Source organism: Xenopus laevis, chromosome 3L, assembly GCF_017654675.1.
Source record: "Xenopus laevis strain J_2021 chromosome 3L, Xenopus_laevis_v10.1, whole genome shotgun sequence".
Taxonomy (NCBI): Eukaryota; Metazoa; Chordata; class Amphibia; order Anura; family Pipidae; genus Xenopus; species Xenopus laevis.
In genome coordinates, this window is record NC_054375.1 from 54,713,693 (window position 1) to 54,738,065 (window position 24,373).

Genomic DNA, 24,373 nt, shown 5'->3' on the forward strand with positions numbered 1-24,373 from the left:
TATCTTTAAGGAGTTTTGATAGTTTTACCACATATCCTTCTGCTCTCAAAAGCATCCATTGTATTTTTAAATGGATCTGAACCCAAATAATTAAGTACTTACTTAGTGTGCTTCTCTGAGCACTTTTGTCATTTACATCAATTTCCTATTTGCATTTTAGACTGCAAATAGCTGGGTTTCAGTTAAACTAAGATTCAGCAACCCAGGGTCAGACTAGGCCAGCAGGGAGACCGGGAAAAAAACCTGATGGGCCTTGCAGGTCCTGTTGGCCCAGACCTGGGCTCCTACCTTCAACAATTGCAGGCACTGGCGCTCCCCTCACCCCAATCGCAGCTTTGGTACACAATGTCAAAATAGAGGGGGTGGCCCTTGGAGGAACTGGAGCTTATTATTGGGGTGGGGGTCCACAGGCAGCAGTCCCGGTGGGCCCCGGACACCCCATTTTGACACTGTAGCAACCCATTTGTTAATTGAATACAAAAAGTGCATAGAGCATAGATAGCTTATAAAAGCTATTAAGCTGAAAGACTGCCTAGCAGTCTAAAACTTTCTAGAACTGCTAATATCTTAAGCTGGCTATAGACGCAAAGATCTGATCGTACGAATCGAGGATTCGTACGATATTCGGACCGTGTGTGGAGAGTCCCGACATTTTTCGTCCGGCAGATATCGGTACGATCGGATCTTTGCATCTATGGCCAGCTTTAGAAACCAATTAAAATATAAAATTAATATAGATAGCAAAAGTTGTCAGAGGACCAGTGTGAATAAGTTTACAACAATTAATTTTTTGGGGTTAAGATCCCCTTTAATTTAGAACTCAGCAAGCAGGGACCATTAGCAAGTGAAATCTGTCCAAATATTTTGTAAACAGCATGTAGATCTCTTTTGAATACATCAACATTATTTGACTCGCAACTGCTTTTACAGGATCTGTTGCATAGAACAATATAGTTAATTGGCACTTGTGTGGAACAAGATTTTCTGGCACAGAAGTAAAAAATGATTAAAGGAATTGTTCAGTGTAAAGATAAAAACTGGGTAAATAGATAGACTGTGCAAAATAAAAAATGTTTCTAATATAGTTAGTCAGCCAAAAATGTAATGTATAAAGGCTGGAGTGATTTGAACTATAACAAGTCAGTCAGAACACTACTTCCTGCTTTTCAGCTCTCTTGGTTTACACTGACTGGTTACCCTGGTTACCAGGCAGTAACCAATCAGAGACTTGAGGGGGGCCACATGGGTCATATCTGTTGCTTTTGAATCTGAGCTGAATGCTGAGGATCAATTACAAACTCACTGAACAGAAATGTACCATGTGGCCCTCCTTCAAGTCGCTGACTTACTCAGCTTACTCAGCTCTAGTTATAGAGCTGAAAAGCAGGAAGTTGGATTCTGGCTGTTTTATTAGACATCTGTTCACTCCAGCCTTTATATATTACATTTTTGGCTAACTATATTAGAAACATTTTTTATTTTGCACAGCCTATCTATTTACCCAGTTTTTATTTTCACACTGAACTGTTCCTTTAATATCACTTTATTATAAAAAATACATTCTTTCACATTTTTTTTAAAATTAGAAAAGTTAAGTATATTTGTTATAAAAAAATAATTCTCTTATGTTTTCCTTTTACATTTAAAATAATCTCTATTTAATCACAGAAGTATTATTGAACTTATTTAAAACTTAAATTTTAGTTGAACTTTATTGTATCTATTGGGTTCCTGGAGCGGATTTCATGCCCAAGATGAAATGAAAAATCATAATCTTTTTGCTTTTAGTCAGACCTACACCTGGACACACCAGATAGTAATAGAGTACATTTCTATTGACTGTATATTATAAGTAGTATCACATGTTTTAACTGTAGTTTTGAAATCAAGGATAAACTATGCCAGATGTAGGGATTATTTTGACTAATCAAATGCTTTTAATCAAGGATTCTTAACCTATGAGTAGGGACCCAAAAGTGAATTTTCAGTCTCTTTATGGTGGGTCTACCAGCCCCTTTAAATACAGAGCAATTTCTTCCTATAGTAAATAATGGTAATTAAAATAATTGGCATTATCATAAGTGGCTTCAAGTCCCAGAGGTCTGTGAACATATAATTAAAGAGTTTATAGAATGTTGGTCATTGGTCAGTGGACATTCTAATCCAATATAAACTCACAACTCGAATGTTTTCTAATTAAAAAAAAACTTGAATGTAAAAAACTCAAATCAGTGTAGTCGGCGAGTGAAATTAGAATACTTAAATTAATTGAGGTTTTAGTGAAAAAAACTGGAATCGATCAAATAGATCGAGTTTTTGGGCGAAATCCACCGAAAAAACGTAAACATCATGAAGTCTATTAACATCCTCAAATGGTTCAAGGGACCACTATCATTGACTTCTACATATCCTCGACAGGTTTTAGATGGTGTATTTTCAGATTCAAGCTATTTTTAGCTTCAGGTTATAATAAATCTTGAAAAATACAGTAGCACAAATTAAACTGCAGGCGACAAAACTTCCTGTCTGTCATTACCTTAAATATGAGACATTTGGGCAATTTTATATAATCCTGTATACATGCATTCCAGAATTCCTGCAACAGGACATAAGGGATAATTGTAAGTCAACTGCACTGGAGTGGCTGTCCCCACCAAAGTGAGAGCCTCCTTCTAGATGAACTACTAGCCCTATCTGTCGGTCCCCCTAGTTTTTTCTTCATACAAATGAACAAAAGTAACTGCTTACATATATGTTTGTTTAAAACATGTTATTGCTATTTTTTCAGTTTTTCTTTCTTAAAAAACAAACCTTCTAAACCAATTCTTATGTCGCAAATCTGTGTCCCCAAACAGAAATGTCAATAAACCACCATGTAGCTAGTAACCTTGCATAATCCCACTACTCAGATTGTATTGTAATACTGCCCACTTTTTATTCTAGATTATAACTGTAATATAAGCAACTGAGAGAAAAAAGTGTTTTAAGCAGGTGTGAGAACGAGGAGCACTCAATCACGACATTCAAGAGCATTGGTTATAAGCAGTTGACATTTACTGCTTACACCTAAACCTGAACCTAACATATAAACATTTTGATGTATCATATACCTCTTATTTATTTTGAAACTCTTTGTACAGCTGTGGTGTAAAACCTTTTTCCTTATATGGGGAAATGGGTTGAAGTGTATTTTATTATACATATCATTCTTACCCTAACAATTGCTTTTTGAAGTGTTGAAATTGCTTCCTATATAACTTTTATTTCAATATCTTGTTTTTCAGATATTTCAAAGCCAGGATTTTTGAATATTATGGAAAAAGTCTGGCTGAGAGATGGACAGTCCTAAAAAGCCACAAAAGTTACAGCTGTCTAAATCAGAAGCTGATAATGGCAATATTAATCTCCCAGAAAAACGCTCACCAATCTCTTCTAGGATCTGGCAGGAAGAAGACCCCACATGCAATCCTGGATTTAGTGGAGAAGACCTTAGCATGCGGAACTTTTGCATCAGGGTGCAAAGTGACCATGAATTCATGGAAGGAAGTTTCAGCTTTGACCTGGCTGGAGACAGCATTTTAAGAGCTCAAAGAGAAAACTCTGTGGAATCTGTGAGTCACCTTCCAGTTCAAGACCCTAAGCATGTTGAAATGTCATTAAATAAAGATTATCGGCATTCAGATTTAAACACATGGGACACAAGTGATTCAGAATTTCAGTGCAAGAGATCTCAAGAGTGTCCATACACTACCTCAGTGGAAACATCACAGAAGGACAATTCAATGGATTGCAAAATGGAATGCAAGACTGATGAAGGTAACCAGCACAGCCTTAACACTCTAATAAATCAGCAGCCCAATTCAGATAATGATGCAACTGGACAAGGATGTTTCTCTGAATCATTGTCAACAGAGAGCAAAGTCACCAAGGTGCCTGAACAAAAAGTTTCATTTTGTGAAAAACATTTAGATTTGGAATCTTCTACTTGCTCTTCACAATCTTCACATGAAATCATTGGAGTGGAGCCAGACACAAAAGAGACACCCAAGGATGTTGCAGAGACAGCACCATATAGCAAGAATGTCAATGCAGTCAAAGAACAAACACAAGTCTTGCCAAATCCTTCTTCAGCCAATAGTAAAGAACCTAGTCCTGAAGATAAAAACTCAGAAGAAGCATTAACAAAATCATCTAGGCAAGACATTGAAACAAAAATAAGTCATGAGAAAGCATCACTGGTCTCCACAGAAGGAGGCACTTCCGTGACTGAGTCAAATCAAAACACTAATACACTGTCTGATCAAGTGACACACAGATCTATCGCAGTAAGTCCCATTGTTCCTCCAGAAGGTAACCTGTCTTTTACCTTTCAAACTGCAACAAGGATTCCAGAAACTTCAAATATACAATACAGAACTGTGGCTGTGAGTCCTTTTGTTTTAGGCGAAGGAAACTCATCATTCTCATTTCAGAGCGGAACGGCTACCAATATACAATATAGATCTGTGGCTGTAAGCCCTATTGTTCCATCAGAAGGAAGCTCCTCCTTCCCTTTTCAGAAGGGAATAGAAAATCAGGAGACATCTAAAGTACAATATAGATCTGTGGCTGTGAGCCCAATTGTTCCACCAGAGGGAAGCACATCATTTGCTTTTCAAAGTGGATTGGGGACTCAAGAAAAATCCAATGTACAGTATAGATCTGTGGCAGTGAGCCCGATTGTTCCACCAGATGGAAGCTCATCTTTCACTTTTCAAAGTGCAATGGGTACTCAGGAAACATCAAATGTACATTATAGATCTGTAGCTGTGAGTCCTATTGTTCCACCAGAAGGAAGCTCATCGTTCTCTTTTCAGAGTAGCATGGGTACTCAAGAACACTCTAAAGTACAACATAGATCAGTGGCTGTTAGTCCATTTGTTCAAACTGATGGGTCTTCATCCTTTACATTTCAGTCTGAACACAACTCCCAGCCTGCTACAGATCAGACAGGTTCATCAAATGTTTCCAAAGTCTATACTTTTGAATTAGCTTCTCCCAGTCAGGGTGTTGTAGCTGAGACCAGAGCTGAGTGTCGATCCATTGCAGTGAGTCCTATAGTTCCACCTGATGAGTCTACATTTACATTTCAGATGCAGCAAATCCCATCAAACACAGCAATGGGTTATCAAAAAGATAGTTTAGACTTACTTCCGAAAACATATTCATTTGAACTGACACCTCCTAATCAGGATGTGGGGATCCAGGCAGACACCAGAGCAGAATGTGTTTCAGTTGCTGTGAGCCCAATTATCCCACCTGATGAATCTTCATCTTTCATATTTCAGTCAGATCAAACACAAAAGGAATGGACCTTTAGCTGTAATGAAAACAAGCCAGATTGTGAGTTGCTTACACCAAACAATCAAGAGAGTGGTAGTAAGCCTTACACTACCGTGCAATATGTATCAGTAGCAGTGAGCCCCATTGTGCCACCAGAAGGATCCTCCACTTTTACATTTCTAGCTGGTCAGGGAGCTGCCGGAGATCAAGGCAGGACAAAAGACGGTCAATGTATAGAAAATCTCTCAAAGACCTGTAACTTTGAGCTCATTCCCCCTAGTCATGATGCTGTTCAGGCTAACCGAGTGGAATATAAATCTGTAGCAGTAAGTCCTATAGTCCCACCTGAGGGGTCGTCTTTTACTTTCCAAAGTGAAAATAAAAAAGATGATCCTTACTCAAAGGATGGGAAAGAAAATTCTAACAGTGTTAATGTTCTCTCTAAAACATACTCTTTTGCGTTAAAGCCTCCCACCCAGGATATTGGGGTTCAAACTGACAATATATCTGAATTTGTTTCTATAGCTGTTAGCCCATTTGTGTTGTCTCAGGGTCCTGGGACTTTTACATTCCAAGCAGAGGGCAAGCAGCAAGAATTGGCCTCAAAACACCAAGACCAGACTAAAGATGATAACCATTGCCAAACGCATGATTTTGGAACTCAGACTGACAATGCTGTACAGTGTACATCAATAGCTGTTAGCCCCTTTCTACATACAGAAGGATCGTCTTTTCAGTTTCAAACTGAAAGCCCCTGTCCCAGCTCTCTAAATGCAACATGTTCATATGTTCTAGAGAAGCCAGTGATGAAAGATGCTGAGATGCAGGTTTCTTTGTCAGCAGAGATGAAATCTGTTGCAATAGACCCCATGACACCTTTTCGTAAATCGACTCAGACTTCTTACCCAGAGGTGCAAGTTAAAGCTAAAGGAGATCATCCAGAACCGGTGCGAGAAGTCAGCTGGGACGAAAAAGGAATGACATGGGAAGTTTATGGAGCATCCATGGAAGTAGAAGTACTGGGAATGGCCATACAGAAACACCTAGAAAAACAAATTGAGGAACATGGGAGACAGAAAGTGATGACACCTCAGAATACAAGAGGTAGTTCTGTTCGTGGTGCCTCTGTTAAGAGTGAGGGAAAACGCCAACCTGGTACTTTCCGTACATTTTTCCATAGGCGACCCCATTGTTGCTCAGGGGCTGGCCCAGCAGTAGAATGATTTGACCAGTATTCAAGCCATTTTCTAAATATTTTAAGGAAATGTTGAATTGTCTGATTTTATCTTTGATTATTTTATTAAACCTCAGCTTTTTGAGAAAGGAAAAAAAAGCACTCCATGAAGAGGGTGAATTAGAGATGCTTTTATTTTATTGTGGCTGTTGTGGATAAGGATAAAGCGTAAACTGTTTCACTGTTTCACATGAGAGGATCAATTTTAGGAAAATTGTATTGCTTAAAATCAAAAGGAATCACTATCTAATAGTTGGCAGCACCACATTTATAGCTGCCAAATGAATATAATTGCTTAATGTTGAGCATAGCTCTCTCTGATCTGCAAAAAATGGGTTCTGGACATCATGTAAGCCTTAACATGATTTTATGAATATCTAGTAAGGCAATTGATGCATTATTAGTCACAAGGATGCCATTGGGACATACCATTTAAAGGCCTTTACTTGTAAGGTTTATGTAAAGCAGATAAGATGAATATTAATTACATTGATCCTTAGAGGAAAACTATAAAAAATAACTTTTAAATACCTTCGCTAATATCCAGTTTTGACGTTTTTCATTTAGCCATATTTAGCAGTTTGCCGGCATTTAGGATATATGACCATATTAAGAGTACCTTTTACTTACTTACAAGAGAATCAGAGAGGAGTCATATGCACTGACTATGATTTTTTTTTTTTATTGTTTGTGATTTATTTGCTTGTAACGTGTAGCACAGGGATACCATTAGTGTATCTTTTATTAGATGAATGTTTCTTTAATCATTACTGAACAAGTTGGTAAGAATGTGTAAGCCAGCTCTGACTAGATCCCAGGTATGTCTTGCAATATGATATAGACAAGCATACAAACTTCTATAATCTCTGCATCAAGCAGCTTGTTATTGCTAAAGATATGTGTTTGTATCAGTTCTTTCAAATAACTTGTTTTTATATAAAAAAAATGTGAAATCGATAAGTTTTAGTACTGACACTTGTGACATATTTTTCATGCCACTGTTTTTACAATTTTAATTTGTGGCTGTTCGTTAAAAACCGTACACTTATGGCTTTTGTACAAATTGAGTTCTGATTCAGATAAGTGTTAAATTGGCAATGCACAATAAGCTCTGCTTCTCTGGTCAGGCTGCCTATAGGGATGCCTTATGCCTTATTTTGCAATCCAGTTTTCCGAGCATTCATTTGAACCCTTGGCCAATTATCTTGACACCTCAGGGTCCCGTGCAGTCCCACCGAGAGATGTCCACATCCATGGATCAATGCAGTGCTAACTCCATGGGTCATATTTAAATATCTAGCAAAGGCCTAAGCCAATATTGTCATGCATACCCACACTTGGACCAATAGGCTGTTGGCTTAGGAGTGGCTCAGTTGGCAGGCAGTATTTACTAAACAGATTGAATGTTTGCAGGTTAGATACATTGATCCCAATTAATTGGTAGTCTAATTGACCAGCTATTATCTGATTCTGAAGAATGTCTGTATCATGAAGAAGGACTAAAGCTATGTGAAAAATTCAAATCAGCACAAGCGTCTTGTCATGCATGAGAAACTGGCAGCAATAAGAGAACAGAAGGAATTAATTGCCTTTTTTGGAGTAGAAACATTATGGTTAAGGGTTACAAGTACAGATTCTCAGAGTCAATAATATATAGGGGCAGTTCTAGAATAAGGCAAGGGAGGGCTCTGGTGCAAGGTGTTTAGGGCCCTTTCTTCCACGGGCATTTGTTTAAAAATCATTAAATGCCATTATCTGTGCAAGGGATTCACAGCCTTAAAATTTGTCTCTACACATTGAACAATACTAACTAGGCATGTATAACATAACATAATATCAGCCTGGCCACATTACTTTGGATTAAAGTAGAAAGAAATATAACAAAAACAATAACAGCTAGCTTTAAAACAGGTGAAAACAGGCATTTCCCCCTTATTAATAAATAGAGCTCTATTTATTAATAAACAGTCCATTAGCATAAAATCCCCAGCATTATTATATAGCCTATGTGCTGAAACCACATAAACTAGCCTGTCTGTAAAGTTTGGCCCCAGTTCCATGCCTGTGTGATTTTAAATCAAAAATTCAAAAATATATTTCCAGTCAATTCTCAAAATTAAAAAATCACTTTTTATTCATCATAAATATTAAAAAGTAGGCATACAGACCAATTGATGCTCCGCCTAGGCGGAGCATCAATTGGTCTGTATGCCTACTGTTTAATATTTATGATGAATAAAAAGTGATTTTTTAATTTTGAGAATTGACTGGAAATATATTTTTGAATTTTTGATTTGAGTGCCCTTTGGAGTTGGGGGCTATATTCCAGCACTTTTGGCCCTTTTTGACAGGCCTGTATAGACTGCAGCAGTTGAGTAGTAAATTCTTTTGGACTGTGTGATTTTAAAGCCAGATCAGCAAAATGGAACTGCAGCTTTCATCCCAGCACTAAGCAGGAACTTACCCCATACAGCATGGACCCAACAAATAATGAGTACAAGCTGCACAGCTTTTTGGATCTTAGATAGGCAAGGTGTGAGATTTAAAAACCCAACACACAAATGCGCCCTATTACCTTTCTAAATTGATTAATAACATGCAGCCTTAATTCCTGCAGCGCTCACCCCTTTACTGAGTGGGTCCAGGTGCAAATCCCCCGGGCCTATTGCTTAATTCATCACATTTTAATATGCATTGATTATATAAAGGTCACTCACCGCTCCTGGTCTCTGGTCCCGGTGCGACGCCCCGAACCCACAGCTTTGGGAGGCTTTCACAACCAACATGATACCCTTACGGTTATGGCGTGCACTCAACAGATCAGTAGACAGCGGTGAAGTAAAACAGTTTTATTTACCAGAAAATCTTCTTAATGTGTTTCGTGTGATCCCACACTTACTCTCCCATCGGGCATTTGCCCAACCCACAGATGGCCAGTCAGGGCCAGCATGCTATTTACATTATTGAACCCTAAAAACACATTATTTTCAATTTAATTAAGTGCAGGTTCAAAGGTAATGGTTTTCTACTTTCTACTTTTCTAAAACTAAACAGAAACAGCTGTAGGTTGTAATAGAGCAGTACAAGGAGTATACAATACATTGGCTAGAGATCAATTAATGTTTTAAAACACATAGAATGAAAACACATTGAACCCCAATTGACCCCAATGAAAAAAATATTCTGTCTGTTTTCTGAGGCTCAAAATATTTAAAAGGTGAACAATTCCACTGATCTGCAGAGTTAAACCCTTTAGATTCCATATTCATCTCTATTAAATAACTACCTTGGTAGGCAGATTTGCAAACAAACATACAGGCAGGTACATTGTCTCTTTATAAAACTGACCCTACTGTGTGCGGTAGGGACTTTTTACATTTACATTTTAGTTTTACTGGGGCAGGGAATGATGTACAGTATATCTCAGTAAACGTGCTGCATTAAGATGTGTCAGTGCAATATATATAATTAATTAGGTTTCTTAGTCAGCACCTGTAGCCTCCCAATTCTTAGGGCCTGATGCACGTACAACGGTTTCCACCATGTATCTGTTCACTCCGTTCATGATATTGACAGCACCAATATATATAATTAACAGATAATAAATAAATAACTACAATTATACTGTACCAGTCCAGTTCAGAAAAAAAGCCTCTGTAATTTTATGGACTTTTTGCCATATTCGTGTTTATACACACTTACTCTGTAAGGACTATAGAGAAAGTGCCTACATTGCACACTCACACTCACATACAAATTTTATAATAGTAACTCATTCCTGTTTTTAGCTAGCATGCCTTTTGCTGCTTACACAAAAAATATATCTTAACCTGGAAGACATCATTCTGCCTTTTCTGCATGTTTCATTTTATAAATGAGGAGGTCACTAATATTAGAAGCTCAAGATTCCTAGAGAATGAGATTTTTTTTAGAAAATGTGATGATCAAGTTATTACTATTTATAGAGATACTGATAAGACAGGTTTGGAGAGGGTGACCTCTATCATTGCAAGTGTGTATTCCTAGATTTACTGCGTGTTCTTTATCAACTCTATAGGCAAATTTCACTGTGGGCAATAACCCATGGCAACCAATCAAAACATTGCCTGCATTGTTCTACCTGCATCTGGCTGTAAAAGCCAATCATTGATTGGTTGCTATGGGTTACTGCCCATGGGCAAATTTGCCTAGTGTTGATAAATAAGCCCCACTGTCTTTGTGTTCTGGCCAGTCAATCAGCCTGTGAACATATTGACCAGAACTAGTACAACATGGCTCTTCGATTGCATGTAATCTGGCATTGTCATTTTCAGTATTGCAGTGTTGCAATATGGTAATTCACAAATCTAAGGGTCCGTTTACTAAAGTGCATTAAAAATATTCGCACAATATATAGACAGAATTTTCACCAAATATGTTATCGCCATTTTACTAAACTGCAGTAAATATAAATTTGCAAATTTCTTGCACAAGAATAATTGTTTGCCAGTTATCGCATTCGCGGAAAATAACGATACGTACACATTAACGCACGGTTTACTAAACAGCGAAATGTGCTAAAGACAAAATTAACGCCAGAATATCCGCAAACTTTTACCGCCACCTATGTAGTGGCGTAAAAGTATTTTTTTCGCCAGAAAATTCTCAAGGGGCAGGAAATATCCCATAATACTGTTTTTTTTACCCATCATTCTTTGCTGACAGGAGACAGATCTGTAGCTATTGCTGACAGGATGTTTTGGCTTCTGCTTCTATCTGTTGCAACAGCAGCAGTTTCAGCTCAGAGTCGTATTATTGGCATCATCACAGTCCAAGGATTCGTCAGCCTCTACACTTTTTTGGTTTCATTGTGATTGGCTACATTAAACTGTGCATTTCTATGAAGCAAAGAGATTGACTGGTATCATTTCTTGTTCCTATGATTCTATTGGCAGAAGGGTTTATATGATGCAGACATGTTTGATTGGTGTTACTCTGGTAATGTTGTTGGATGGTATAATCATCAGTCAATAAAGTTTATGAGTTTTGAAGATGCATTTCTGGCCATAAATGTCACAGTAAAAATTGCCATAATAACCGCCATAAAACAAGATTATTTTATAGCATAAATATTTGCAAAAACTAAATTTTTCACCAGAAAATTCGCAACTCGCTAAAATTACCGCTAACGTAAGCTGGTTCCTTAACGTAGCTATCGCAAGTGATCGCAATGACTTCTGAGCGCATCGCTGTTTAGTAAACTTAGTCGCTGCGAATATTCTGGCGTAAAAATATTCTCAGCGATAACATGCGGAAACTTAAAGTCAGATTTACCGCACTTTAGTAAACTGACCCCCTAGTAATGCAAAAATGTACCTATGTAGACAATTTTTTTGCTGTTTGTTTGTATACTCCTGACGAAGATCCCTGTGGGGAATCGAAACGTTGAGTCTAAATAAAATATAATTTTATTTTTGAGCATACTTAAAAACCTGTGAGTGCCGCTACTTCTTGACATATATATATATATATATATATATATATATATATATATATATATATATATATATATAAACACATAGATGCCGTTTTATAAAAGGAAACAATTGTAAAATAATTTCTAACTCTTTCGCACCAATTTTGGTTCTTTATTACTAACAAATAGACACAAACAATGTTTGCAGCTGGGCTGTAAATTGCAGTTCACCAGTATTTTATTAAGAAAGTAAGAAAGGGAGAATGACATTGGTCATTGTCTCCATATGTGATATATATAGCTGTGGTATCAAAGCAGACTAATGGCCTGTGCAACCTTGTGGTTTGATAAATCATGTGACCTTGCCAATTTTTCTTTTTTAAATAAAAGGCAATATTTGGGTTACTATATGGCAATTTTACCTTCATTTAATATTTTTTTCCTGTGAATTTGTCTAAATGAAATACAGTGAGTTATATGCCTGTGTTGTTTATTTTCCTTTTATTTCCCCAGGATTACTTGGCCTTTAATAGTTTTTCAGTTTTATAAGCCATCTGTTCCAACCCCCTCTTACCCGTGATTCGTACTGCAGGCAGATAATCTTGGCTGCTACTTGCCCAGGTAAACAGATGATATGATGGATTTCTGGCTGCTGCTGGCACAAGTACATATATGGAGGCAATAGTGTGGATTTTGTGGCTGATGCTGGCACAGGTACAGATTGGGGGCAATATAAGCGATTGGCTGCTGCTGGCTCAGGTACATGGGGCAATATAGTGGCTGCTGGCACAGGTACACAGATGTTTGAGGGCAATATGATGGATTTTTGGCTCCTGCTGGCACAGATACAAATTAGGGGCAATATGATCGGGATTTTTTGACTGCCGCTGGCATAGGTACAAATTGGGGGTAACAATATTATGGATGTTTTGGCTTATGCTGGCACAGATACAGATTGGGGGCAATCTGAGGTATTGACTGCCATTGGCATAGGTACAAATGGAGGCAATATGATAGGTGCTGACACAGGTACATGGGGCAATATCATGGCTGCTGGCACAGGTACAGGGGGCAATATGAATGGTAAGGTGGGAAATTGTAATGCAGGACTGGGTGGGGGACAATTATTCAAGCCCTTGCCTAGGGTGCCAAAATGTCTTGGCCCTGCAATAGATGCAAAAAAAATCATGCATTAATACTCTTTTAAGGGCTCACCCCACAACTGACATAATCCCCCCTGTTTGGCTGTTAGCTTGCACAGTAATCTGCAATCATTGCATTGTGAATAAAAAACATGATGACTAGGGTCTGAAAAATTGTACTTAGCACACTGTGCTGCATTCAGCAACAAATCTTTCGATGTTTTCAGGCAAAGATTTTAGTTCAGCTACTATCTCCTATCTATATAGGATCAGTGTGCATTTCCAGCATGTTCATACATGGAAGCTATTTCTATTTGGTACGATTACTTGGTGGTTTGTTGTTTGTGTAACATGGGAGTAGCTATCATAGAGACCCAGGGAGAGTTCAGAAGCTTTAATAAGGTAGCAGGAAAGCCTCATGCATTTTACTAATATGTTTAGAATACCGTTGAATTTTATATTGCAAGGTTAATGGTACATAATAAGACTAGAGACATCCATTGTTGTAGAAGTGGTGAGAGGAGACATGAAGATGACATATTTCCCTAACAAAAAGGGCGCTTTGCCTGTAATAGCCTAGGGCAGCACGAACAATAAATACAATACATTCACAGTGGATTTTTAAAATGATTGCCGTGATTTGTAGTTTTGATGGTCCCCCACCAGACATCAACATGTATGAACTGTGGATACAGTGACTTAATGCAATCAAAATAAATCAAGACTTGGTTTCATTGCGTTCTCTGTTGGTCCTATTTCTCTAGGGTACACCCACAGGGGAGCTTGAGATCAATTAACACATAATGCTAAATTGCGGCATACATTATATATATTTATATATATATATATATATATATATATATATATATATATATATATATATATATATATATATAAATATATATATATATATTATGCCGTGTCAAGGAAGTTATCTCTGAAGACCAAAGTGTTCAGCATTTATTGCTTATTGAATTGTGCATGTTAGACTTTGGCCATCAATAAATATAGTGAAGTCATGTTTTGCTGAGAGATACAGTAAAACAAGACAGGAGCTAGAAAGAAGTGAGCACAAATTACATAGAAGTGGTATAGGCTTCAGAATATAGAATAGAGCTTTACGTGCCAAAAAGAGGAGACCTGAATGGAAAGAAATCATGTAGTAAGGAAAAGATAAGCAACAGCTGATAGACTTTCAATATGAACAAACAGCGAAGAAAGAGTGTTGAGGGGCACATGGTACCTCAAATAGGATAATGAATGTAAAGTGACCATATATATTTATATATATTTATATATTTTTCATGCATTTTACTATCTTAGGGCTGAAATCCACCCATCACCACTGGTGACAGGCAGTTACCAACTGGTGTGCCATGGACCAGAGGCATACTAAGCAGCAGAACAACAGTATGTATTAAATTAAAACAGAAATGATGCTGCAATGTTTCTTTGAAGGGCCATTCTGTTTTTAATTCACATTTTGTGTTTGTTAATGGAAGTATTAATGATTATACTTATAATTATTTCCCTATTGCTTGTTTTGATGTGGGTATTACTGAATCAGCTTGCAGTTTCTGCTTTGCATACAATTCCCTATTTCTCTCTGCCTTTGGGGCCACAACCTTTCTTATCTCTTCTCACATCTCCCCCAAAATCTCCTTGCAACATGCCAGCTAAGGGTATGACCTTCCCACTAAGGAAATTTGGAATCATATCCCCAGGGATGTTTTTGTCCAAATAGGGCTAGTCATGGAACCCCCTAATTGTAGAAGCAACTCCCTACGCTTGCTCATGGACTCTCATGCAAGATGTGATAAAACGGTGTCAGTATTGGTATTGTAATCCGCTATCAGAATTCAGTTTGAATATTTTCATGGCAGAGGCTCCTTTAAAGTTAGACGTTAAAGGGGCAGTTCACCTTTAAGTTAATTTTATATGTTATAGAAGGACTAATTCTAAGCAACTTTTCAATTGATCTTCATTATTTGTTTTTTATTGTTTTATTTGCCTTCTCCTTCTGACTCTTTCCAGCTGTAAAATGGTCTGTAAAGCTACAAATGTATTGTTAGTGATACTTTTTATTACTCATCTTTCTGTTCAGGCCTCTCCTTTTCATATTCCAGTCTCTTGTTCAAATTAGTGGATGGTTGCTAGGGTAATTTGAGCCAGACAGCAGAAATTGCAAACTGTTGAGTTGCTGACAAAAAAAAATGAAATAACCCACAAATAATTAAAAATGAAAACCAATTGCAAATTGTCTCAGAATATCACTCTCAACATCATACTAAAAGTTAGTTTAAAGGTGAACAACCTCTTTAAGGTTACTAATGGCTCAAAACTATTTGTAATTTTTAAATATCATCATAAAGTAAAATATTTAATAATGGTTTTTTTAAAATTTTTCTTCTGTTCTTGCTGTTCAGTCTTATCGCTAACTACGTATATCCTGCTACGTATACATGCAGGCTTTACCAGTGACAACTTGTATGTCTGCTTAATTGGAAGCAACAGGAATTATTACTACTAAGTTCCTGTTTCACGTTTCAGGAGCTGAAAGGACTGTGAACCCTTCCCTTCCCCATCTTGTTTGCTGTTGGAAGTGCCAGCATTTGCCTATGCTTTCCTATGCCTATGCTATATGTGAATTACTCCAGCTAATTTGACATCTTTGGCTTTGATGTGCTTTGTACTAATGTCTTAAAATGTCCTAAAAATAGCACTGTATTTATGCAAACTGAAGCACATGCCCATATTGTTTAGAACCTTCATTTGGAAAGCAAGAAGCATGTTACTTGTACTGTTCGCTAAACAAGTGTTTCTAACTTTCTTCAACAATTTCTTAGTCTCTTCTTTCGTGACATTTTGGAGGTGTTCCTTTCATTTAATGTGGTTGCCTTTACAGTGGGGATTATACGGCAGAGCTGGGTGACAGTAACGGACATATGACAAATTGGCTGAGTTGCCCTGGCTGTATGAAATGTATCATGGGTTGCCGTTGGTTTGTTTATGTCAATGACAATCATTCAGCGGTGAGGAGCTTTTACAGCTTGCCAGCAAGAAGTTTACCTTGACCACGAACACTCGGAATTTTTAACAATTCATAGAATAGAATAGTGTGATGTCTTTCAAAACAGTATTAGTTGTGATATGTTTCTAGAGAAAGGTTTTAGTATTTTAATACTGAGCTACATGATCAAATATCAAGATTTGACTAGGGCTTCTCAATGTAAATATGATCATAGAGAGACAATCAGGAGTATGTTATCTTTACAGGAAATCCACCGTATATTTGGAGGTGGGTGTCGAATCAATGGCCAAGAGGCAGATCTCATCCTCAGAGTTAGGCATGTCAATCTTTTTTTTAACACATTTTTGTACAACTGTGACAATCCTTCTTGACACTGAGCTATTTCAAAGCAAGTGGCCACAATCTCAGCTCTTCTCTTTGCAAGTCATGAAGTGCCCTTATACAGCCTTTGGAGCAGGCAAGTCTTTTGCTCAGCATTGCTACCGAACCAGGACTGATGTTTCATGTTTTCTTGTCATTTGAAAATTGCGGACAGGAACCACTTGCCCAATCTCTTATAACAACAGAAGCCCGTATGCTCCAATGTTTCATACTGCTTTAGCACAATAATAATGTCTAACTCAGTATACTCACGGGGCATCATCAGTGAGCTATCCTACTGAAGGTAGAGGATATTGAGCAGTATTTGGTATGTGGCTAATTTTTCTTAACGAAGAGTTTCCATGTCCATCTCATAGAACATTAGCAAACACAGTTAAGATTACTTTTTTATATTCTATTCTCTAGCAATGCCTCAGCCCAAATGACTGATGGGTACGAGCTGGGCACCTTCCTCTCGCTGTGATATTCCTGTACTTTTGACTCCTAGTCTACATTTCTCTTTCTTTGCTGTTCTGATTATGATGTGAATTTATAATGTGCCATAGAAGTTTAATTTAATGTGTGATGGTGGTGACATAATGTGGACTCGTCATTTTTTTCCCTTCCATTTTCCCAAGTTGTAGAGCTGAACATTGGTTAATAAAAATTTTCGGAAAATTTTTTTGTTAAATGTGTGTTACTCTTTTCCCCCTCCACACACACCAACAGACACTGATAATACCAGTAATATATATGAATATATGTATCATGGACAAGTTCCTGTAACCACAAGCAGCCAATCATCAGTTAGTTTTTAAGGGTTTGGTGATGTTAGAAAAGTCAATGTACTATAAGTTACTTGGACTAAAGTGCATGTTACTAAATAAACCAACAAGATTCCCAACAGCCCCAGTCATTTCTTGTAATTTGCAACAGGTGGAGAAAGGATAGTTGGGTATCACTGTTCTAACCTGATAGTATGTACTGACTACAGAGCCAAAGGTAGAGATATGTTAGCCCTACATCATTGCCATACAATATATATGTTTCTGCATCTCCGATTGGCAAGGCATTTTCATGGCAATGATTGACAATTTTACTTAGGCCAAACATTTATAAACATGACAGCTTAACACACATATATACATATCTTTGCTCAAATTCCATTTCTCTGATAATACAATTATAGCATCTAGCTGAATTTCAAATTCTATTCAGAACATAGAGGTCAACAAACACTGCCTTTATTTCGAGGAATGAATAGGGATCAGAATATGCATGTAAAGCTGAATGTTTTGCATTTGTCTTATTATTTCAAGAGTAGCATTTTTTTTAAATCTAAATTACACTGTTTATAAAAGAGGAGACAACTTAGCTCAAAGCAGGAAGGGCACAATTTTAAATATAGTTACCAAACAAAAAAGAGGGCAAAACTGCAATACACATGAAATGGTTAAAACCAAATTCCTTAACACTACTAATCAAGCTACTGATGGACTACAGTTCCAATAATTCAGCACTGCGAAATATGTTGGCGCTCTATAAATACATGTTAATAATAATTAGAAATGTGTATTTGTATGTGTTGTTGGTCTTCCATAGGCAGGGTGACATGGTTTAGGCAGGTCAAGTTTTATCACAATTTATTAATGTTCATATTTCTTGGCATCATGTTCAGGTGGCTTACAAATCCACTGCACTGTAACTATATACATATTCTAAACAAATAGCACTAGCAACGCAGCTAGAGGGGAGGGGCATCCATAGATCTTGCAATAAAAAGGACAATTTGCTTTTCTTAAATATTATCATTATTTAACTGTGCATAGTTCTTTGTGCCCAGCTCATCTGAAATCTAGGACCACAGAGGCTTTTCCATTAAATTGGGTCTTCCCAGGAGTTGTGCAGAATTTTATAATCAGCCCAAATGGATAGTACCCACAATAACAGAACAATAATACATGAGGAACAATCCTTAGTGTGTATACAGTCATTGTGTTAAGGAAGTGATTTCTTTATAGTAAAGCAGACACAGGTAAGTTATGAACAGCACACTTATGTATCAATATACCAGAGTTCTTCTGTTAGAGAGCTGTCACTATTATGTGCTAAGGATGTGCAAGATGTTGAATATATATATATATATATATATATATATATATATATATATATATATATATATATATATATATATATATATATATATATATATGTAAAATAATTTATAGTGTGCATGGAGTGGTGAATCCTGCTGTATATGTTGCTTTCCTTCTTTTGTTTGGTATCATAAAATATCATATAAGATATCATAAGAGATAAGGCATCTCTGCAAATGCTCATGTACAGATCAGTCTGCTGCCAGCTTGTGCTAGTGAGTGGCCTGTAGGCTAGTGGAGAGTCCCATTGTACCATGCAAAACATTGTATAAAGTCATACAAATCAGTATCGTGATCAAGCAAAATTAAAGTGTACATTTAGTGGCACTGCAGTGTGTTAATCTTGTGTCACTATTACAAGTCTGTAGTATCCAGGGCTCCATTGCTGTAAGATTTTTCCATCCTGCCACTGAGTGCAGCAGCCAAGGGTTCTTCGCTGGTTCTGCTATCTTCATCTCTTCCTGAAGGCCCAGACACATCTGGGTTTTCCTGTGTACAGAAGGAGACAATAAATCAAGAAAACTAGAACATGTAGTGTCTGATTGGCCTACCGGGATACCAGTAAAACTTCCGGTGGGCCCAGGTGTCAGTGGGCCTTTTGCTTCTAACCATTTGGCCTATTTTATGGCCATTCCCTATTTCTTTTTTGGAACAAAGAGGTTTAATAATGGAAGAATAGAGTATAGTATTTAGAGATAAAAGACTAGGTGAATAAAAAGGTTGAGTGAGGCAAGGAGGTATAATAGTTTGGAAAGTGGGCCCTCAGCCTAAGGTTTTCTGGTGGCCCCTCGCATCCCAGTTTGACATTGAGTATATGTCTAGAACAAATGAGATCTTTGTCATTTAATTGGAAGCTGGATGACTATAAACAGTGACAGGTACAAAATGGTTTAGTCTGGTACTGTGGAGTATAAATTGGACATTTAAAAGACGTACTTTTTAACTATTTTACAAAATTAACTTAAAAAATAAAATGTGATGTACTTATTGAATATATAAACAAAGAATGAAATATGAATGAATACATATCACATGGACATTTAACCTCTCTGTAGACAGTAACATATAAGGGCACAACATGTATATGCAGAAAATTTCTATATGTGAGCAGCCATGTTGCTTGTTCAGGTGTTTGTAAAGTGATACTTGAGACACGGAATGGGCAAAGAACAACAGTCATTTTAGTTTGTATTCAGGCACTGGGAATACTGAATGCTTATTTCAGTTTGTAGCTAAAGGAAGTTTAAACCTTTATTACAAAAAGGGGATATTATCACTTCCATAAAGCCATGACTCATTTACAGAGTGCTAAGGACTGGATATTAATGGAATCCAGTATTCAATTTAGGATTCGGATGAATTCAATTACCTTCTACAAGAAAGAACATTAAAGAAGTAACTTGATAATGTCAGAAACAATACAGAACCTTTAACTGATTATATTTAGAAATTGATGGTGCATACAGTGTATTTTCGTTCCCCCTACTTTACAAATTATTATTATGAAAAAGAAGAAGAAGATTGGTTCACCCTTTGGCCAAATCCCAAACAGAATCTACATTTTGGGGTAAGTGCTTACACAAATAGGACAGGCTTTATTACAGCACCTGACACAACACTATTCAATTTTCACACCTGAACAATATTCACTACAATGTGAAAAATAAAAAACTACAATAAAGCACCATCAGAATCACCAGGAATATACATTTTACAAACAGATCCCCTTTAAACAGGAAACAGGTTTCTGAGGGGTTAGCTGCCTTTTTTTCTGACACACACAACCCATACCAATATTTAATTATCATGTCTACTTATGTATCTCACCTGGAGAACTGAAGATTGACCTCCATTTTTGGCCATCATATTATCATCAAGAGAGTTCACGCTATGAAAAATAAGAAATATTTAATTTGTCTTTTATGTCTTTCCAGAAATAACACTATACTGAAAGTAAGCCCCCCTGAATAATAAGTAGCTGAATCAAAAAAAAAATACTTCTGCCCAATTACACCCGACTTTATGTAATTAGCTGGGGTAAGGTAGTAGAGTAGAGTATTTATTACAAACCTGGCACTGTCACTATATGAACTGCTTTCTTCAAAGCCCAGATCTATAATTGGGTTCATATCAAGATTCAGCATTGGGTTGGCTCTGTAAAACAAAACATAAAAAGATAGTAAGGCCTAGGTATGAAATAGTAATAATTTGACATGAGCATGTGTTTATTGAGAGGAGCCCCACAATCCACAGCTTACAGCTGACCATACAGTATGAGAACATGGGATATTTGGTCATAGTATGGAGATGTCTCTAAACCATCACTAGGTTTCATAACTTCATTTATTTTTACTTAAATCAAAGTTTCAGAATCACAAAGAATAGGGTAATAAGGTGACTTTATACTGTATCAAGATAAAAACATGCATCCGGTCTACAGTTAGAAAGAAGAATAATCCAAAACTCTCACCCATCTGAATTAAATTTATTGGTTCCAGGTATGGCCTCCACTCCCTGCACCATCTCTGCAGGTAAAGTCTTTGCCACCTTCAAAGCTTTTACTGCTCGAAGCTGCCTCTTGTGGCTGAAACACACCAGGTGGTTATTTTAAAACTTTAATGCAATGTGAATTATTTAGAAAGTGCGAGACACAAAGGTTATAAAACAATACAAATAAAATGTGACCTTGGCCTTTCTAACAGAATGCAGACTGCACAGGCTCGTGCATGAATCATTATCATTCACATAGCAGAAGAAGAACAGCTACCTTTGCCTGTGGTTGAAACTTAAGAATGGTAGTTTTACATCTATAAGGCCGAGATTAGACATCTACAGGCATTTTTTGTAAACTCTACATTATGGGGGGTTATTTATTATTATTTATTTTTCTGGTAGGGCTTTTAAAGGGGAAAACTAAAATTTTTCGAGGAAACAAAAATGATGCCCTGAATGTGCTAAATTCCAAATCTGAAAATACTCCATCTCAAACCTGTTGAGGTCCTATAGATGTCAGATGTCCCTTTTCCAATTTGAATATATTGTTTTTGCACCAAAACTAGGATACGGTTCGGGATTCGGCTAGGATTCAGACTTTTTCAGCAGGATTCGGCTGAGTCCTTCTACCCGGCCAAACCGAATCCGAATCCTAATTTGCATATGCAAATTAGGGGCGGGGAGGGAAATCCCTTGACTTTTTGTCACAAAACAAGAAAGTAAAAAATGTTTTCCCCTTCCCATCTCTAATTTGCATATGCAAATTAGGATTCAGATTAAGTTTGGTTTTCGGTCGAATCTTTCACAAAGGATTCGGGGGTTCGGCCGAATCCAAAATAGTGGATTCGGTGCATCCCTAATTGTGGGTTTCTTACAATAATCGGAAACAATTTGTGGTGTTCTGTTGATAACTCAAAAAAAATCAAGCAATTTGGGAGTCAAACCCGAAAAATTCGTACGATTCGAGTTTTTTCAATTTTATTGAGACTTTTCCCGAACAAAATTTTTTAAGTTATTTTATAATAAATAAATTTTAGGTAAAATTGTGAATGGAAGTTTGGTCAAGTTTGTTTTATTGAAATTATGGGTAAAATTCTAGTTTTAGGGGCTGATTTATCAAGGGTCGAATTTCGAGTTTATGGTAAAAAGTCGATTTTTTTTCAATTCGGGTGAATAGGATCAACCCACAGAAAAAAACTAGATCTCTGAGATGCCACCAAACAACTCCAAATTGATTCCAGGAAGTTCCCATAGTCTAAAACAACAATTCAGCAGGTTTAAAGTGGCGAATAGTTAAATTCTTAAAGGGCCAGTACATGATAAATTTCAAAATTAGAATTTCTTTAAAAACTCTAATCAAAATTTTAACTATTCCCTAGTCGAATTACACTAAAATAAACTTGAAAATTCCAAATCCAAATTCGAAAATTCCAATTTTCAATTCGACCCTTGATAAATCTGCCCCTTAGTAAATAACACCTTGGGGCCGATTCACAAAGGGTCGAATATCGAGGGTTAATTAACCCTCGATATTCGACTGGGAATTAAAATCCTTCGACTTCGAATATTGAAGTCGAAGGATTTAGCGCAAATAGTGCGATCGTACGATCAAAGGATTATTCCTTCGATCTAACGATTAAATCCTTCGAATCGAACGATTCGAAGGATTTAAATCCAACGATCGAAGGAATATCCTTCGATCAAAAAAACTTAGGAAAGCCTATGGGGACCTTCCCCATAGGCTAACATTGAGTTCGGTAGCTTTTAGATGGCGAACTAGGGGGTCGAAGTTTTTTTTTAAAGATCTAACTTCAAGTGAAGGATTCGAAGTAAAAAAACTTCGAATTTCAAAGTGTTTTTTGGGCTACTTCGACCATCGAATGGGCTACTACGACCTTTGACTACGACTTCGAATCGAACGATTCGAACTAAAAATCTCTTTAAAAAAAACTTCGACCCCCTAGTTCGCCATCTAAAAGCTACCGAACTCAATGTTAGCCTATGGGGAAGGTCCCCATAGGCTTTCCTACGTTTTTTTGATCGAAGGCTATTCCTTCGATCGTTGGATTTAAATCCTTCGAATCGTTCGATTCGAAGGATTTAATCGTTCGATCGAAGGAATGATCCTTCGAACGTACAATCGCACTATTTGCGCTAAATCCTTCGACTTTGATATTCGAAGTCTAAGGATTTTAATTCCCAGTCGAATATCGAGGGTTAATTAACCCTCGATATTCGACCCTTGATGAATCGGCCCCATACTGTATACAGCTCAAGATCATGAAATATTTCACCATATTTTTAATAAAGTTACTTTATGCTCTGAAACAAAATATTAACCATTGTAAAGAACATTGTCTCCCAAATGCTAGAAACAAGATGTAGGCATATGTTTCAAGCATTACTCTCAGCAGTTATTGTCACAGACGAGGAGGAAAATAAGCATAAATATGCCACATGCAATTTAAATACCTATTCAAATAGAAGCAAATTGAGTTATAATCCTTTAACGCTAGCACAATGACTGAGCACTAAGTATTGATTTCTCTTCTAATATCTTCCTGTTGGAGAGACTTAAATGAGAGATGAGATTACAGCAATGACAGAGATATGTACCTCTTCCGCATGCAGGCCAGAGCTATGATCATAATCACAACGATGAGCAACAAGGCACCAGCCAGGCCTGCAATAACTCCATACAGGATTTCATTTGTTTTTTTGGGGTCTGTGCCCCCGCCCTGTAAATCAATCAGAGAAAAAGATAAGTCTGAAATGTGTAAAATTCATTGGGAAAAACAAGAAAAGGCAGAATTTCCTTTAATCTTTCATAGATTATATGAATTTATACTATTTTTAGGGCCCACATTATAAAACTGTGCAGAACAGTAGTAAGAGCCTGAAATATTTATAGTGAAATATATCCCTATATATCTATCACTTATTGGTGTCAGAGACAGATATATTTCACTGATGTGATACAGGAAGAGGATCTATTACCCAGAATGCTTGAGTTTTCTGGATAAGGGATATTTCCATCATTTGAAGCACCATACCTTAAAGGAGAACAAAACCCTAAATATGGCTAAAAATGTCATACTTTATATAATGCACTTCTTGCACCAGCCTAAAGTTTCAGCTGCTTAATAGCAGCAATTATCCAGACCTTTCAAACTTGTCACA

The 24,373-nt window shown here is 37.0% G+C and overlaps 2 protein-coding genes across 3 annotated transcripts in view; one reads left to right on the forward strand and one right to left on the reverse strand.

Annotated features, from left to right (window-relative positions):
- LOC121401479 overlaps positions 1 to 17,222 on the forward strand; it is a 44,004-nt gene extending 26,782 nt beyond the window's left edge. Inside the window, exons 2-4 of one of the 2 annotated variants that reach the window (XR_005966278.1) lie at positions 3,285 to 6,426; positions 14,477 to 14,563; positions 15,704 to 17,222. Coding sequence is in view for 1 of the 2 variants with exons in the window: in XM_041586234.1 (XP_041442168.1) it covers positions 3,336 to 6,426; positions 14,477 to 14,505 (3,120 nt within the window). In the remaining variant the exon portion in view is untranslated. Of the gene's footprint in view, positions 1 to 3,284; positions 6,427 to 14,476; positions 14,793 to 15,703 lie in introns of those variants that run through there. The other variant, XM_041586234.1, reaches the window with a different exon arrangement.
- Positions 17,223 to 17,772: 550 nt separating this feature from the next.
- cdhr2.L (cadherin related family member 2 L homeolog) overlaps positions 17,773 to 24,373 on the reverse strand; it is a 65,946-nt gene continuing 59,345 nt past the window's right edge. The window contains exons 29-33 of the mRNA XM_041586233.1: positions 23,810 to 23,931; positions 21,171 to 21,284; positions 20,771 to 20,854; positions 20,528 to 20,588; positions 17,773 to 19,189 (exon numbers count right to left, since the gene is read on the reverse strand). Coding sequence (XP_041442167.1) covers positions 19,055 to 19,189; positions 20,528 to 20,588; positions 20,771 to 20,854; positions 21,171 to 21,284; positions 23,810 to 23,931 — 516 coding nt within the window. The 3' untranslated portion in view covers positions 17,773 to 19,054. The remainder of the gene's footprint in view (positions 19,190 to 20,527; positions 20,589 to 20,770; positions 20,855 to 21,170; positions 21,285 to 23,809; positions 23,932 to 24,373) is intronic.